This window comes from Aphelocoma coerulescens (genome assembly GCF_041296385.1).
Source record: "Aphelocoma coerulescens isolate FSJ_1873_10779 chromosome W unlocalized genomic scaffold, UR_Acoe_1.0 ChrW_unloc_scaf_1, whole genome shotgun sequence".
Lineage (NCBI taxonomy): Eukaryota > Metazoa > Chordata > Aves > Passeriformes > Corvidae > Aphelocoma > Aphelocoma coerulescens.
The window spans coordinates 7760705-7775811 of NW_027184080.1; the positions used below are offsets into that span (position 1 = coordinate 7760705).

Genomic DNA, 15107 nt, shown 5'->3' on the forward strand with positions numbered 1-15107 from the left:
CTTTCCCCATCCTTATTGGTGACAGCAGGCTCTGATAGCTGCTGGTAAAGAGTATCTCCATCCTTACAGATATTCAAAAGCCATTTGGATGTGGTCTTGGGCACCTGATTTGACTAGGTGACCTTTAAAGGTCCCTTCCAACCCAAACTATTCTATATTAGGTGGCCCTGCTTGAGCAGGAGGGCTGGACAAAATGAGCTTCAGAGGTTCCTTCCCAGCTCAACTGGTCTGTGACTCTGAAGCTGAGCGTCTTCATAACTGGAATGTCAATGTGCTCACTGGACTTTCGTGGGTCTTGAAGCTTGTGGATAGTGGGGCAGGAGGACAGGGCTGGAGTCAGAGCTGAGCCTATAAATTGTCTGCTCCTTGTTGTCCACAGCTTTGTGTCCTGAAGGCTGAAACTCTCACTCCTTGCCTTCATGGTGCATTTTTGCAGTGGGCAAGGGGACTCTGCATTGCAGTGAGCATGGATTCACATAGGAGTGGAGGAGCCCACATGCAGAGCTGGAACACTTCAGCAGCTGGCAGTGGGAGAGGCTGTGCAAGGCTGTGTTGTGGTTCGGATAGCACCTTGTGCCTTCTGGCGAGTAACTGCCTTTCCCTCCCTCCTAGAATGGCAACAAGGAGAGCTCCCTTGACATGCTGGGCACGGACATCTGGGCTGCCAACACCTTTGACTCCTTCAGGTAAGTCAGTTTTAAAATGCTTTAAGAGAGAGATGAACTGTGGCCTCTCTTAGCCTTTGCCTGCATATCCATCCTGCCAGTACCCAAGCGCCAGTGAGTACCCTGCCAGTACTCACATCACTGCTCCTCCTCCTCTCCATCCCAGTTTAACCTGCGGCACCAAGCATGATCAATCTACTTAAAGTATCCTATGTGCTTTGGAGAAGCTTCTGGATGGGTTTTCAGTCCAAACATCTAAACCTGGTACTGATTCAATTACTTGTAATCATCCAAGAGCTGCACAGGCAAGACTTGAGAAAGCTCTGAGCTACTGCTCCAGGTTTTTACTCTTCTTCCATTAATTGGAAGTGTGATCATGTGTTGGCTTTGCAGCTACTGGAAAGAGCTCTTCAACTCCTGCTTCAACATGGGGAAAGCAGTGAGATATCCTTTCTGTCAAGTTTTATGCATCTCTCTCTCTGTGCCTGGAGCACTGCAAGAGTCTGCGGGGGTTGAGTTCCCACCTGGCACTTACTCCAGAACATTGGAGAAGGTTGTGCAGGACCAGAGAACATTTCCATTGCATGGACCAGACCACTACCTGTTGTGATACCCCCTTTATACAGAGAACAAGTATAGCTTGCAAAGTGTGTGCTGGATCATGCTGCATCATATATCAAAACTAGGGGTTTAGATCAAGCAACAGGAGCTCAGCATCTCAAAAAAACCCGAGAAAAAATTAAAAGAAAGGAGATGCAGAAGTATGAAGGTTGGAGGCCTGCATCCATGCGTTCTGCAGCAGGGAGTGGTGCCTTGAGAAATAATAGCTTTCCTTGCCTGTAGGCTCCAGTGTGCCCTCTGGTCTTCAGCTCAGGAGTGTTTAGTTAGTAGTGGACTTTCTTTCTTTGTTTTTTCCTGTTTTTCTTTTATTAGTGGTGCGACATGGGACTTGCAGCCTGAAAAACTAGATTTCACCCAATTTCACAAGAAGCTGCAAACCACCTCCAAACACCTGTTGCCTCACATAGACAGAGAAGGGTGAGTGCTGTGCGTGCAATACCATGCTGAGAGGGACCAATTTGATTTTTATTTATGCCTCAACATATGTTATACATGAGGTGAAAAATTACTATAGGGGCTATACACGTGCTGTGAGCCTTAACATGCATCACATGTTAAGGAGGCAGAAAATGAAGGGGAGCCCTGTCCCTGGGGGGACTTTGCCTGGCAGCCAATCAGGGGAGAGGAAGCTTCCGCGATTGGGCTGCAAGCGACCCCCCCCCCCCCCCCCTTTGCCAGCGGGGCAGACTCCCGGATGTCCCGGAAAACAAAAAAATACCCAGGAAATCAAGCTATGGGAGGAGCCTTATCACATAAAAGCAGTTAACTGCGCCACAACAGGCGTCATTTTTCTTTGGGTTTCTTGGAGGGAGCAGGGGCTCACCTGGATGGTCAGCTTGGCCCCCCTCCCCCCCTCGCCTTTTTCTCCCTGCAATCCTGCTTCCCTGTCCGCACCTGTCCATCTGCCCTGCTTCGCCGGTTCCCTGAGGCAGCTCATTGCCGGGACAACCTAGTGCTCTGCTGTTTCCCCAACGGAGCAGCTGCCGCCTGCACCCTGCCTGCACCCAGCCCGCAGCCGTCACCGCCGCCATGTTTCCCGTGTTGCCCGTCAACAGCCCGCAGCAGACAGCCCGCAGCCGTCGTTTGCTGGCCGACGCCAAAGGCAGGCTGTCTGCCACCCCTAGGAAATCACACCTGGCTGGTCACCGTAGCTTGCAGCACATGCCCTATCTGCCAAGCTGACACCGACAGGGCACCCGGGATCCTAGTGGTAAAGCTGTCCCTGTCTTCTGTTTCTCTCTCCATCTCTCTTCCCCCCCCCCCCCCCCCGCTCCCTTTTCTATCCACCTTAAGTAGGAACACTTATCTTTCTTTATCAATAAACAGTTCTCCGATATAATATTTGCTACTTTGGCGCTTTATTGTTGTCTGAGAAATCTATAAAAAATAATCCTCCCCGACTCCCCCTTTTACAGCGGGACGGGACGTGCTCTCTGGGAAGGTCTCTAACTTCTCCCTTTTTGTAGGAATGCTAGCATGGTGGCATGGCTCATGTGGAGAACATGGGGAAAAGGTGCTGGACCACATACAGGGTTTGAGGATGCCACAGTGTATCTATCTGACTCTTCTATCATCCTGTTCTGGGCTAAAGCAGAGTTGTTCACTGTATTTTTACCTTGCTTGGTAGAATTCAGTCTTTAGACTATGCTGGATCCAAGTTTTCTAGATCCAAGTCTCCTAAGATTTAAACATCTCAGGATATTGGAGTAAAGATCCTGTCTTACTGCTGATCCTGGTTACAGGTGACTGGTCTTCTGCTGTTCTCCCCAGCAAGATTTCAGGGAAGGAAAGAGCATCAGTGTGATAAATGTAGATCCAAGTGTTCATCCCCTGCTAGCCATAAAACAGTGAAAATATGAAACAGTTCATTTTGGTGGTGACAGTCTCTAGGGGCTTCCATGGTATTGCTGTGTGGGGTATGCCCAGCCCCTGCCCTGGAGGGAGGCCTCCTGATAAGGATATTGCATAACCTCCCAGCAGAATCCCCTTGGAAAAGGCAGCGCTTTTCAGTTAGGGTGAGAGAAAACAAGGACCATGATCCTCTGGGAGACTCTATGTAGATTCTTTGTAACCCATTGGCTTTTACCCTCTCACACCCATCCCTGTATCCCTATAAGATCTAGCCCTCTGCCCGTTTGAGGTTGGAGAACTTGTCCCTAGCCTTCCCCTTTGCAGGGGTACAGGCTAATAAAGCTGCCTCATGCGGAACTGCTATACGGGCCTCCTGTCTCTTTCCTCCTGATCCAGCCTGGGGTTTGCCTCGCAGAACAAGAGCTGAAGTCACTCTTGCTGAATCACTAAAGAGCTAATAGCCTGCTGAGACAGGCCCCCTTTTCTGCAGAGGCACCCCGGCGGCCGAGGGATCACCACAGACCTCTGGAAGACTGTCCCTTGCAGGGCACTCTCTCTGGAGCTGTCACGGCTTCCTGGGTCTGAGCCACAGACCCCATCCCGGTTGCTACATTGCTGGATTTCTCTTTGATTTTTGGTTGGTTAAGACAAATAAATGCATACTGGCACCAAGAGGATCACCGATATTGCTTAGATGACCATCACTGTTTCTCTGCAGATTCTTTGGAGAGTGAGAAACAAACACTACCTGAAAGGGGGATGTAGCAAGGTGAGGGTCAGTCTCTTCTCCCAAGTAACAAGTGATAGGACAGGAGGAAATAACCTCAAGTTGCACCAAGGGAAGTTTAGATTGGATATTAGAGAAAATTTCTTCATGGAAAGTGTCGGGGTCTCCTCCCCCTTCCATGTAGCCCTGGGAGAGGGGCCCTGAGGGGACAGAGACGGGGTTTCTTAGCCCCTGGTCAGCCTCGTTCGCCATTGGTTGGTTTGCGTTTCCCTGCGCTTGCAAAAACCCTCGGTCTGGTGATTGCAAGAGTTCCTCAGCAGAGCCCTGGCCATGCGGCTGGGGAAATATACATCTCTGAAATATCTACCAAGAATCCGTCCATATATATTTCTTTACCACGGGACTCCTGGTTTGATACATCGTGTTACAGAATCCCCACTGTAACTAATGGTGAATAATTGCTGGCAGAACAATCCCCAATCCCTAAGCGACTGATTTGTGTAAGTAAACCCTAGAAACTTTGGATTCCTCTATTTGTTTTTGTTTTGCTGTTCCATATCTAAACTATGGAGGAACCGTGGGAAGACTCTTGGCTCTCAGAGCTGCATATGGACATTTATCTTAAAATGATTCTTGAACAATGATTTGTAAATTTTAGCTTGATTCAAGCTCAAAAAGAACTGAAACACTTCCTGGCATGGTTGTTTAAGAACTTTTTCTATGTTTCTTGGGATTTAATTCTTACCAAAGACTTTTGGAACACCGTTTGGACACAGTTAATTTTTGAGTCAAAATATATGCTGATGGAAGAATATTTTCGTGAATATTATTTAATTACCGAGACTGTTGAGCAATGTCAGCTGTGTCCTGGCGAAGGGAAGCCTGGCTCAGGGACCGTGCGACCGCGGCCACGTGTACCGAGCGCTCTGCGAGTAGCACCGAGGCAGTTCCCGGGTGCGGGCAGAGCAACACAAACTGCAGCGTCGGCGGCGGAGAAAGGCGGGGCAGGAGCAGCATGACCCGGCAGTGCCCGCCCGGCCCCGTGCAGCGAGTGGTGGAGCGAGCCCCGTGAACGCCTGACTGAGAGGGGCGCGGAGCCGCGCCCAGCCGAGACGCGCGCTGAAGCAGGGCGCGGGGGGGTCATCGCTTGGGGGCCTGGCCGAGACGTGGCTGCAGAGCCTGGCAGCGGCAGCGAAGCTGCGACCAGAGGAGGCGACACACGGAGAACTGAGCAGCGCGGCCCACCCTGGCCCGCGCAGCCCCGAACGCGAGCCCGGGAAGAGCGCACAGGCACGAGCAGCTCCAGCAGCCCTGGCAGCCCCAGCAGCTCCAGCAATTCCAACACAGGAGCAAGCGAAAGAGAGAGCAAGAACGCAGTGAGACAGAAAACAGCAGCCACTCAAAAAAAGGAAAAGATCATAGTAGCCAAGGTTTTAGGATTAGTAAAGTGGTATAATGTTAAACCAAATTATGGTTTTATAACTAGATGTGACAACCAGCAAGACATATTCGTTCATAGAACTGCTATTAAAAGGAATAACCCTGAAAAATGCATCCCAAGTTTGGGAGATGGAGAGGTGGTAGAATTCAAAACTATACAAGGTAGAAAAGGGTTACAAGCATCGCAGGTCACTGGGCCTGATGGTGTTCCTGTGAAAGGCAGTATACATGCTAAAAATCGTAGTCATGTTAGACAGTATCTCCATTATAAGCCCCCCCCTACAGTCTCCCTTTCCTAATCCCACCTTTCCCTTTTACCCTATGTCCTATTACCCCCAGTGTATTCCCAATCCGTTTTTTCATCCATGGTTTCCCTCACAAAACCATTCCTTTGCCAATTGTTTCCCCAAATATCCCTTTCCAATGCTGAGTGGGGGATGAAAATGGGGAGGGAAGAAATTAAACCCTCTCTTGCCTCAGTTTCCCCACAAACCATGCCTGGAGAGTCCTGTCTCCCTTCTGTCAGCCTTAAGATGTTCCAGAGAATCTGTTTGGACATTTAAGGACTCAGGAGGGTGGCTTGTTTTGTTTTGAAACTGTTCTTGTTATGTTTATCCAGTTGTTTTCAATGTTAAGTTTTAAATCCCTTTTTGTTAAAAATAAATGGGTGAAATGTCGGGGTCTCCTCCCCCTTCCATGTAGCCCTGGGAGAGGGGCCCTGAGGGGACAGAGACGGGGTTTCCTAGCCCCTGGTCAGCCTCGTTCACCATTGGTTGGTTTGTGTTTCCCTGCACGGGCAAAGACCCTCGGTCCAGTGATTGCAAGAGTTGTTCAGCAGAGCTCCGGCCATGTGGCTGGAGAAATAAACATCTCTGAAACATCTACCAAGAATCTGTCCATATATATTTTTTTTCCACAGCTGTCCTTGTTTGGTACATCGTGTTGCAGTATCCGCACTGCAACAGGAAAGGGTTGTCAAGCCCTGAAACAGGCTGGCCAGGGAAGTGGTAGAGTCACCATCCCTGGAGGGATTTAAAAGACATGTAGATGCGGCACTCGGGGACATGGTGTAGTGGTGTGATTGGCAGTGCTGGGTTAACAGTTGGACTTGAACTTAGAGGTCTTTTCCAACCTAAATGATTCTATTCTATTCTATTCTATTGTTTGGGTTTTCCTCTCCTTGTTGTTCAGGACATATGTGAAGGAAAAAAATCAGAACAGGTCTAAAAGATGGGGTTGAGAAGATTGCAGGTGATGTATCATTGCCACTTTGCATGTGGGGATTGAAATCCTCTCTCAGAAGTTATTCTGTTGATACATTGGTTTTGCCAAAGTACTGGCCAATACCATATGTCTGGGCTGCACATCTTCATTAGAAACACCAGGCCAGCAATCCCACCCCAGCCCAGGCTCAGAATCTGCAGAAGACTTCTATACCATATAGTGACAGGCAGATTCACACAACTAGATAAGACTTTTTTTTCCTGCACTGTTAATATTTACTGTAGGTATATAAGCAGAAATTTTCAGAATATTTGAAATGATGTGACACTAAATTTTTAAGTCATTATGTGCCTTAGACATGTTTACTCCCATTTTTACAGATGGTTTTGACAAATATAATGAAGTGCCCTCTGTAAAATAAGATATAATATGCTCCATGGTTGATGGCACTTGCCAGGTGATCCTGCCAGTGACACCTGCTACGTATAGGGAGGATGCAGCAGGGTCTGCTTTGTGGTTTGCCTCTGGTTCCTGGTGTACTGTGAATGCCCAGGATGAAAACAGGTAGAGAAAGCAGTGTGGAGGTGAGACATTTAATTACTCCTAAATATTACTGCTGTAAAAATTGAATAAGAATTAGTGTATACGCAGAAAAGTTAAACAGTTGCTGTCAGCACAAGCAATGCATCTCCCAAAATGCAAGTCATATGAGTAACCTCTGTTAAAATACAGAAAGCACAGACAAAATTGTTTTTATTTTTTAACTTTTAAAGTTGTCTGTATTGTGCATTCATCAGTTCTCTGTGCAAAAATCTGTGCTGAGCATGATTCAGTTTGCTGAACCAAGAATCTCCACCTGCTAGCTAGGCATTTTCCCTCTTGCTTGAGTGGAGTTTTTTAACATGCTAGGTGTGCAATGAACAAATTAATAGAAAAAAAAGGAAAGATGCCATTCAGTATGTTTTCTGCACTGTAAGTACCAAAGGGACCATTTTATTCCTTAGTCCAATCACTTGCCCAAGGTTGGCCATGCAGCTGTATCGAGTTGATTGACATTGTCACATTTGCTTGGCTGAAGCATTTTCCTCCAGAAAGACATCTGATTTCATTGGAAGATTCTGAGTTTGGTGGTATGATGAATAATCAAAGCAGAGTGGCTAAGGAAAACCAGGGAACTGTACCTAATTTCCGATCTGAATTAATCTGCCTTTAATTTCCAGCATGAGCTCTTGCGTTGCTTTTACTCTTCCAGTTTTTAGCAGGTTTGGTTTGTAACTGGGCAGAAACACCAATTTAGTGTAGTGGTTTGGTCCAAAATACTCATTACTGTTTACCTTCTGTGAGATAAGAATTAGGAGAAATGCAAAGCAGGCACCAAACTTGAAAGAATATAAAGAAGTTTATTAACAGACCTAAAAGGAGGGGAAAAAAAAAATACCACACCTTCAGAACTCTTCTCCTCCCCCCACCTTCCCCCCTTCTCCCACTGACAATGTAAAAAGACAACCCTTGAGATGTTCAGTCTGTTTACCACTTCCATAATAACCTTGTTCAGTCCATTTAGGAAGAGGAGTCTCTCTTGCTCATGCTATGAACACATTATCACGAGACAGCCGCCCACTTCCAAATAACTTTGTTCAGTCCATTTAGGAAGAGGAGTCTCTCTGCTTGCGATGTGAGTCCCTTCCCCCGACTTGCAGCTTTTCCCACAACTGCTTTCGAGGGTCCACCCTTGAAGGTTTTTGGGGTACAATTTTAAGGTTGAGCTGTTCAGAAACAAAAGTTCTCTTCACCCATCTCTGGGAGCATTTCATCTCTAAGAACAGAGGCCCTTCTTCTTCCCTGGGAGCAAAGGGTCTTCCTCATCTTCATTGTTAGGACTATCTCTGGGAGCATCTCTAGGAACTGATGTCTTCTCCTTTTCCATTTGGAGCAAAAGTCCTCATAGCTTCCATCTCTCCCTGTTCAAACTTCTCACGAAATTACAGCTGCGTCAGCATCTGCCTATCTCAGCACAGGTGCTTTTGCTTACAAGTTGAACTGAACACTCCACCCCCCGTATCTTCATGAAATTACAACAGGATACTCTGATATATCATAGCTTCACAACAGAATTTCAGCTTTAAGCATCTCTTCTTTCTCTTCCCTTAGGTTTTCAGCTCTTCACAGCACTAAAAGGGTTAATTTCACCTAGGCCTTGCAGCTGGAATGTGGCTTATCACTGTGGGTCACATGACCTCCGCCGGACAGCGGGCAGCTTTAGCTGAAATCTTGGCCTTGGCCGCAGTGGAGAGGGGGGGAAGCCGAGCCTCTCTGGCTGCCCACAGCCCTGCTGGCGGGGATTCTGCGGGTGGAACAGGGCCCATCGGCTCCAGGATGGCTGTGGCCCAGCCCAGCCTGGCCCAAGCAGGGCCTGGCCGGGCCCACTGGCCCCCGCACGGGGCCTGCAGCCACCTGTCCCAGCACTGGAAACAAGAGAGAGTTGTGGAGCGGGTTTGTCTATTCTTAAGTGTGTATCACAGAGGCGGTCACAATTTTAAGTGGCTTAAAGAATTGTCCATATTCAAACTGGCCATCTGATAGGTTCTATCAGGTCATGGGGGAAGCTGTAAGCACTCCTTTGCGAGAACATCACTTCCGAGACTATGCTAGCTAACCCATGACACAGTTCAAAAAACCTTTTGTAGCTGATATTTTCTCTTCATTCCAGATATCTCCCAAGCCCATGTATTACTTTAGTTTTTTCTGTACTCTAAGAAATTTCTCTAACACCTCTTTGAAACATGACTGCCAGTGCTGCCTGCGGTTCTGTAGTTCAGGCTCAGTTGTGCATGCTGTCTCTAGAGGAAAGCTACCTTCATCCTCCTAATCCCTGTATCCTCATCCCCTGCCTTTATGCCACAGTCCGGCATCAGACATTCAACCTGGGACAGTCTCCAACCTTTTTAGACAACCTTTTCCTACAATATGGTTGCACATTCTGTACCTGCAACTGATATTACTTGTCCCCAGATGTTTTACTTGATTTTTATAATATATAAAAATATATATACAAATATTTATTTACATATATATACATTCTATATTTTTCCCTTTGTAAATTAAAGTCACTATTTCATCTATGAGGGAAAGTCAACTGTTGAACACCTTTGATTTCCCATAAATCATAGAATCACAGAATGGTTTGGGTTGGAAGGGGCCTTCAAGACCATCTTGTTCCAACCCCCCTGTTATGGGGATGGACACCTTCCACTACATCAGGTTGCAATTAGGGTGTTAATTAAATTAATTGTTTCCCTTCAGCTTGCTACTTTTTCAGCCTAGTACTTCAGCACATGCCATTTTTCTGGTTTCCCCCCCCATTTGCTGTAATTCCACCAAAATATGTTGTTCTCTGACTTCCAGGCACTGATTACCTGGGTCTGCTGCTAATTGTTTATAAATGCAGAAGTATGATATTTATTGACCATTTTTTCTTCTTCTGTATTGTTACAAACTCTCTGCATCCAGTTAGTAATTATCTTTGGAATGGTTTTGTTCCTTTCTTGATACAAAAAAGTCCTTTTAGCTGCCAGCTTTGTGTTCGGTCTGTGAGTGCTTGGCTTCTCACTCCAATTATTTTTACTTTCAAATTTTATGTTTGTGTTTATACTGATTGCTGTCTGAGATGTATGTTTGTGCTTGTTTACCAACGCCTTTCTCAGACATGGAACTGGAGCTCCTGTGGAAGACCAGCAAATGAGAAGTGCTTCAAAGGAAACATTTTTCATTACTTTTTGTGTTCTTTTTTTTTTTTTTTTTGTCCAGATGGGCTGTGCTTTTGGTTTTCCTTGAACTGGGAATCTAATCACCCAACGCCACTGCTCAGGATTGCCTTTGGTTTTCTCACTGCTGCTATTACCAAAAACATTTGAATGCTGTGGCAGATGGTACAGGTGCAGGACTGAGAAAAGCATTTAATTTTGTATTAACAGCTTTGTGTCTTCGTGGGAGTGTTTTGAAGGCACAGCATACTCGCTTCAGAAAGCCTCTTTGTTGTCATGAGGGTCCTTTGCAGTAAGAAGCAATCTTCCCCATGTGCCATAATTGAAAATTAGCTTTGGCTCCAGTGAGGTTTCACGTGGTTTTGTTTGTTTTCTTCTTGCCACAGGCTTGGAAAAGGGAAATTCGAGGATGGTGATAGCATCAACTTGAACGACATAGAGAAAGTCCTTCCAGTGTGGCAGGTAGGTGATGAGGACATCTCCTGCCCATGCTATGGTGGAGACCAGCAGCTCCTTACCTATCCTTACAAAACCCTTCCCAGAAGTGGGAAAACTGCTGGGTTGGATGTGCCAAGCTATGGTCCTTTGGGGTTTATGATGGAGAATTATGCCTGTGGTTTCATCAAGGCTTGCAATGACCCTTGATGCTGGGTGAGGGCAGTTATCATGTAGATTTCATTGGGAGGTGAAATATTGAGGACCGTATATATACACACATACATATATATAGGTATATGTACACAAAGCTCATATATTTTAGGAAAGGAGATTTTGAAAAGCATCAACCCTCCTGACAGCTCCAAAATAAACTGCTGCCAGGAAGCCAGCAGTGATAGTGTGCTGACTCGGGTGTTTCCCCTATGCAGTGTATGTATGTTTGTATGCAGTGGTCATCCACTTGCATGTTTTCTCCAGCCTGTTCCTTTTCCAGATCTCTCTATACAGCCCAGTTTCAGTAGTTCTGGTTAAATGACCTTTAATGTTTGGATGTTGGGAAATAGCAGGATGAGACCCTCAGTTAAAAAGTCTAATTGAATAAGTCAATTTGTCAGCATCATATAATTTTTCACTTTCCAGAGCCCTAGTCCTCAATGGATCTGAGTGTCCTGGGCTGGACAAGTTTCTGAGGATGCTCAGCATGTTTTTGCTGAAGTCTCCTCTTTGCCTTCAGAGGGAAGGGTGGAGACATATGTGCTGTGGTAGTGTTACCCTTTCCAGTGCTGAGCAAAAAGCTCGTTGGGCTTCTTGCTCATGCATCATGTGAGAAAAAGCTTTGCTCATCCTGAAAAATATGGGATGATCTGCCTTATTGTTTCTTTTGGGTGAGCTAGCTGGCACTAAATACACAAATCAGTGGAAGGAGTGGAGAAGTGCTGCTAACTTAGCCAGGAAGCCTGCAGCTGCTTCCTGCTCAGTCTCTTCCATGCTTGATATGTCTGGACTTTAGGTCACAGGAAGAAAACATCAGGTTCAGCTGATACAGACCCCAGTAATTCTGCAAAATAAGGTGATTTTCCCTGAGGAATAATTGGAAATGAGAAATCAAACCATCTCTGGTGAAAGGTGTCAGCAATTGAATCATGGACCCAGACCGGCAGGGAATCTGAATCGTTTATTCAAAGGAATGAGCTGGTTTTATACACTTTTCTAAGGCACAATATTTCTTTATATGGTAGTCTTTACTATGCGACCTATCGTGTGTTGCCACATCAGCAACACACTTCCTTCTATGGGATGATCACTCACTATTTACCTGTCCGTCAGCTCTCGGCAGGCTCCTCTCTGTAGGGGTCTGCCGTGTGACACCTCCTCCCCCCAGGGTCCGGTGGAGACAAGCCTCTGTGTGCCACCATGTGCTCCTTTGTGCTGCCATGTGCCTCTGCAGGCAGGTTTTACAGCTCACAACCCAATTCTCTCTTAAAATTCCCCATAAAAGGAACTTATTTTCTTCTCTAGGGTTTAACTTTCAGTCAAAAAGTATTAAATAAGCCAGACCCTCCTAGTCTGGTTACCACCTGATTGTGTCCTAACACCAAGTTGTCATCTTATCTTGTCCTAACACTGATGCCTTGAAGTGACTACTTGAAAACAGAGGCTAGACAAGATTAAGAGAATAAAAGCAGTATTTATTTGAAGAGCCTTCAAAGGTACACCTTGGACAGTCAAGAGGCTACACCCAAGATGGACCCTGGGTCACAGGTTTTTCACACTTTTATAAGTTTGGTTCATTTGCATATAAGGGTTAATTCTCCAATTACAATCTCAGGCAATGAAGTAATTACCCCCAGTTCCCCTCCCCCCCCCCCCCCTTTCCCCAGTTCAAAGGCTTTAGTTTACATATTTTGGGGCCTGGGACAACAAGGTGCCCTTGAAGTGCAAACCTAGAGAGGGTTTGTTATGTCTAACCAGAATGAGGGAACAGTAGCTAACAGGCTATATGAAGTTTCAGAGTTATATACTAAGCAGTACAGGATCTGAAAAATATAAAAGTTAAAACCTAAGGCATCAACACCAGGTTGAGTCCATTGACTCCAGTGAATTAATTCCAACATATAGCTTGATATCTAGATTAATTGCTATTGTGGCATCTCTAAGGTGGAAAACCTAGTGAGAATGCTGGATTTGGTGTTTTGTTTGTGCCTCTGGGCAGACTCGTGCAATGCTGCATTATTTTGGAGACACACTTACCTAGGCATGTACAGTCATATGTGCATGTGGGAACTAGGAGCTGGGTAGTTCTGCATAAGGATTTATCTTGTTTGGCATTGACAAGTGAAATACTTGTGGACAGCTGGTTTAATCCTGACATATCATTAACTGGATTTGGATGCAATTGTGAAATGATTTTGTTGGCCTTTATCCCTTGTTTTAAATGGCTTTGTGGAGCAGTGTGTGGGGGCATAAGGGAAAATATTTGCCTGAGCCTATGGAAGAAAAATCCACCTTCTATGGGGCTGTCCCACACTGTGGTTATTTTTGTGTCATATCCTGAAGAAGAGGCTTTTCAGGTTGGAGATACATAAACTCTTGTTCTGTCTCTGTTTAAGAACTCAGGGGTTGCATACAGCAGCTGTACATGGACAGAGGGGTCAATCTGAGCATCCTCCAGTGCCACTGGGGTGGTCAGAGCACCCTCCAAGCACCACTGGGGTGGTCCAAGCATCCTCCAGCATGACTGGGCCAGTCCAAGCATCCTTCAACATGACTCAGCTGAAAATGTTTTGCTGCTGAGTGTGCTTCAGCAGCTATAGTAGGGTTAAGAGTACCATGTTTGAGAGATGTGGTGAGTCTTACTTGCAGGCTGCTTTGGAAATTTGGGTTTCATTTGATGATAAGGTATTATAGGACACAAATCAAGAATAATTTGTAGTGTACATCCAGATCTGTATGTGTATCTCTACAGAGAGATACAGTGACACCCCTAATGGGTTAAGCAGAATATTCTGGATATCTGGATGTTAATATATATACATGAGTTTTGCTGCTGGAATCTATCAATAGTATTTTAACAAAATATTCCAAAGAAAGCCTATAACTATTTGGCAATTAAAAGGTGAAAAAATAAACAAAAACCAAAACAACTTCCCCTAAAATCCTCTTATTTTGTTTGGAAATTGGAGAATGGATTCATCTGCTCCTCAGAGATGCTCTTACACCATGGCACACTGCCATCTTGTGAACGTGCACAGGCAGGCAAATCTGTCTCCACTTTGGCAGTGGGCGCAACTCCTTTGCCACAACTGGTATTTTGAAGCTTTCTCCTGCCCCATCTTTTCAAAGCTCATCTGAGGTGCTTGTTCTTACTGTTAAATAGGCTTTGTTTTGAAAGCTTCATGGCTAGGAGCTCATGAGGTCATTGCTTTGGCTCAGCTCATTAGCTGTAACCTTTTCATCTCCCCTTACTCATAAGAGTCTGTAGTTGGATTTGGGCAGTAATTCACCTAAGTGCTGCCAAAAAATGACTTTGGAAGAAAAGAATCTTTTGAAGATAAGTATTGCCCATTCATAAGATCTTTGTATTGCACTCCAGGGAGGATCAGTTATCTGCTGCATTTGAGACATGCAGCTCAGATGCAGAGCTGGTCTCCATCACCCTCTCCATTTTCATCTCAGCTGGTTTGTTGGAGGAGACCACATAACCATCTTGGCATCATGAAGACATCACAGGGAGGGTTGAGTCAGTGCATTTTTCTTTTGCTCCCTTCGGCAAATGCTTGGAAAGACTTTCATGCTTGGATGTGTCACAGCCAAATGTCCCGGTCCTAGATAGAGTCTTCAGACTGCGAGGGCTTGGCAAACTCTACACTTACCAGAGAAAACAACCCAGGGGGTCATGTCCTACAAGATACTCCCCCTCCTCCCTGTGAAGCTGCTGTAGCTCACAAAGGATACAGGAGGCTGCATGTCATGGGGACATGCTGTAAATGCTGCTAGAAAATGAGCAGAGAGTTTTGGGACATATCTCAAGTGTTTTGTAGACTGGCATCTTGCATTTTTTGGCTTTCAGTTTGTTGGACTTGTGCCTCCAGGATGGGCTTGCCCTCCTCTGAACAGTGTGGTTGTGCCTTTGCTGGCCAGCTGCTCCTTGTCTTGTGTTATATGGCATTTTTCAAATGCTGGGCTTTACTGGTGCTATGGGATAAACTTGGAAGACAGCACTGATATAATTTGGTTTGGCATCTTAATTGCCTTGCAGCTCGCGTCCTTCTATTTCCTTACTGATTTTTGACCCTTTTTGTCATATGCTTAGAGTCATAATAAACTGCTTGTTTCTCTTCAGGCTACACTTGTGTCATAGGTTAGCAAGCCTAGTCC

The 15107-nt window shown here is 45.7% G+C and overlaps 1 protein-coding gene across 6 annotated transcripts in view; it reads left to right on the plus strand.

The window, feature by feature from the left end:
• The window catches only part of LOC138102788 (CBP80/20-dependent translation initiation factor-like), a 498226-nt gene that overhangs the window by 162481 nt on the left and 320638 nt on the right, over positions 1 to 15107 (plus strand). For 5 of the 6 annotated variants that reach the window (XM_069000540.1, XM_069000539.1, XM_069000541.1 and 2 more), the window contains 3 exons: positions 613 to 686; positions 1599 to 1703; positions 10679 to 10754. In XM_069000540.1, the coding sequence (XP_068856641.1) occupies positions 613 to 686; positions 1599 to 1703; positions 10679 to 10754 (255 nt within the window). The remainder of the gene's footprint in view (positions 1 to 612; positions 687 to 1598; positions 1704 to 10678; positions 10755 to 15107) is intronic. The other variant, XM_069000542.1, reaches the window with a different exon arrangement.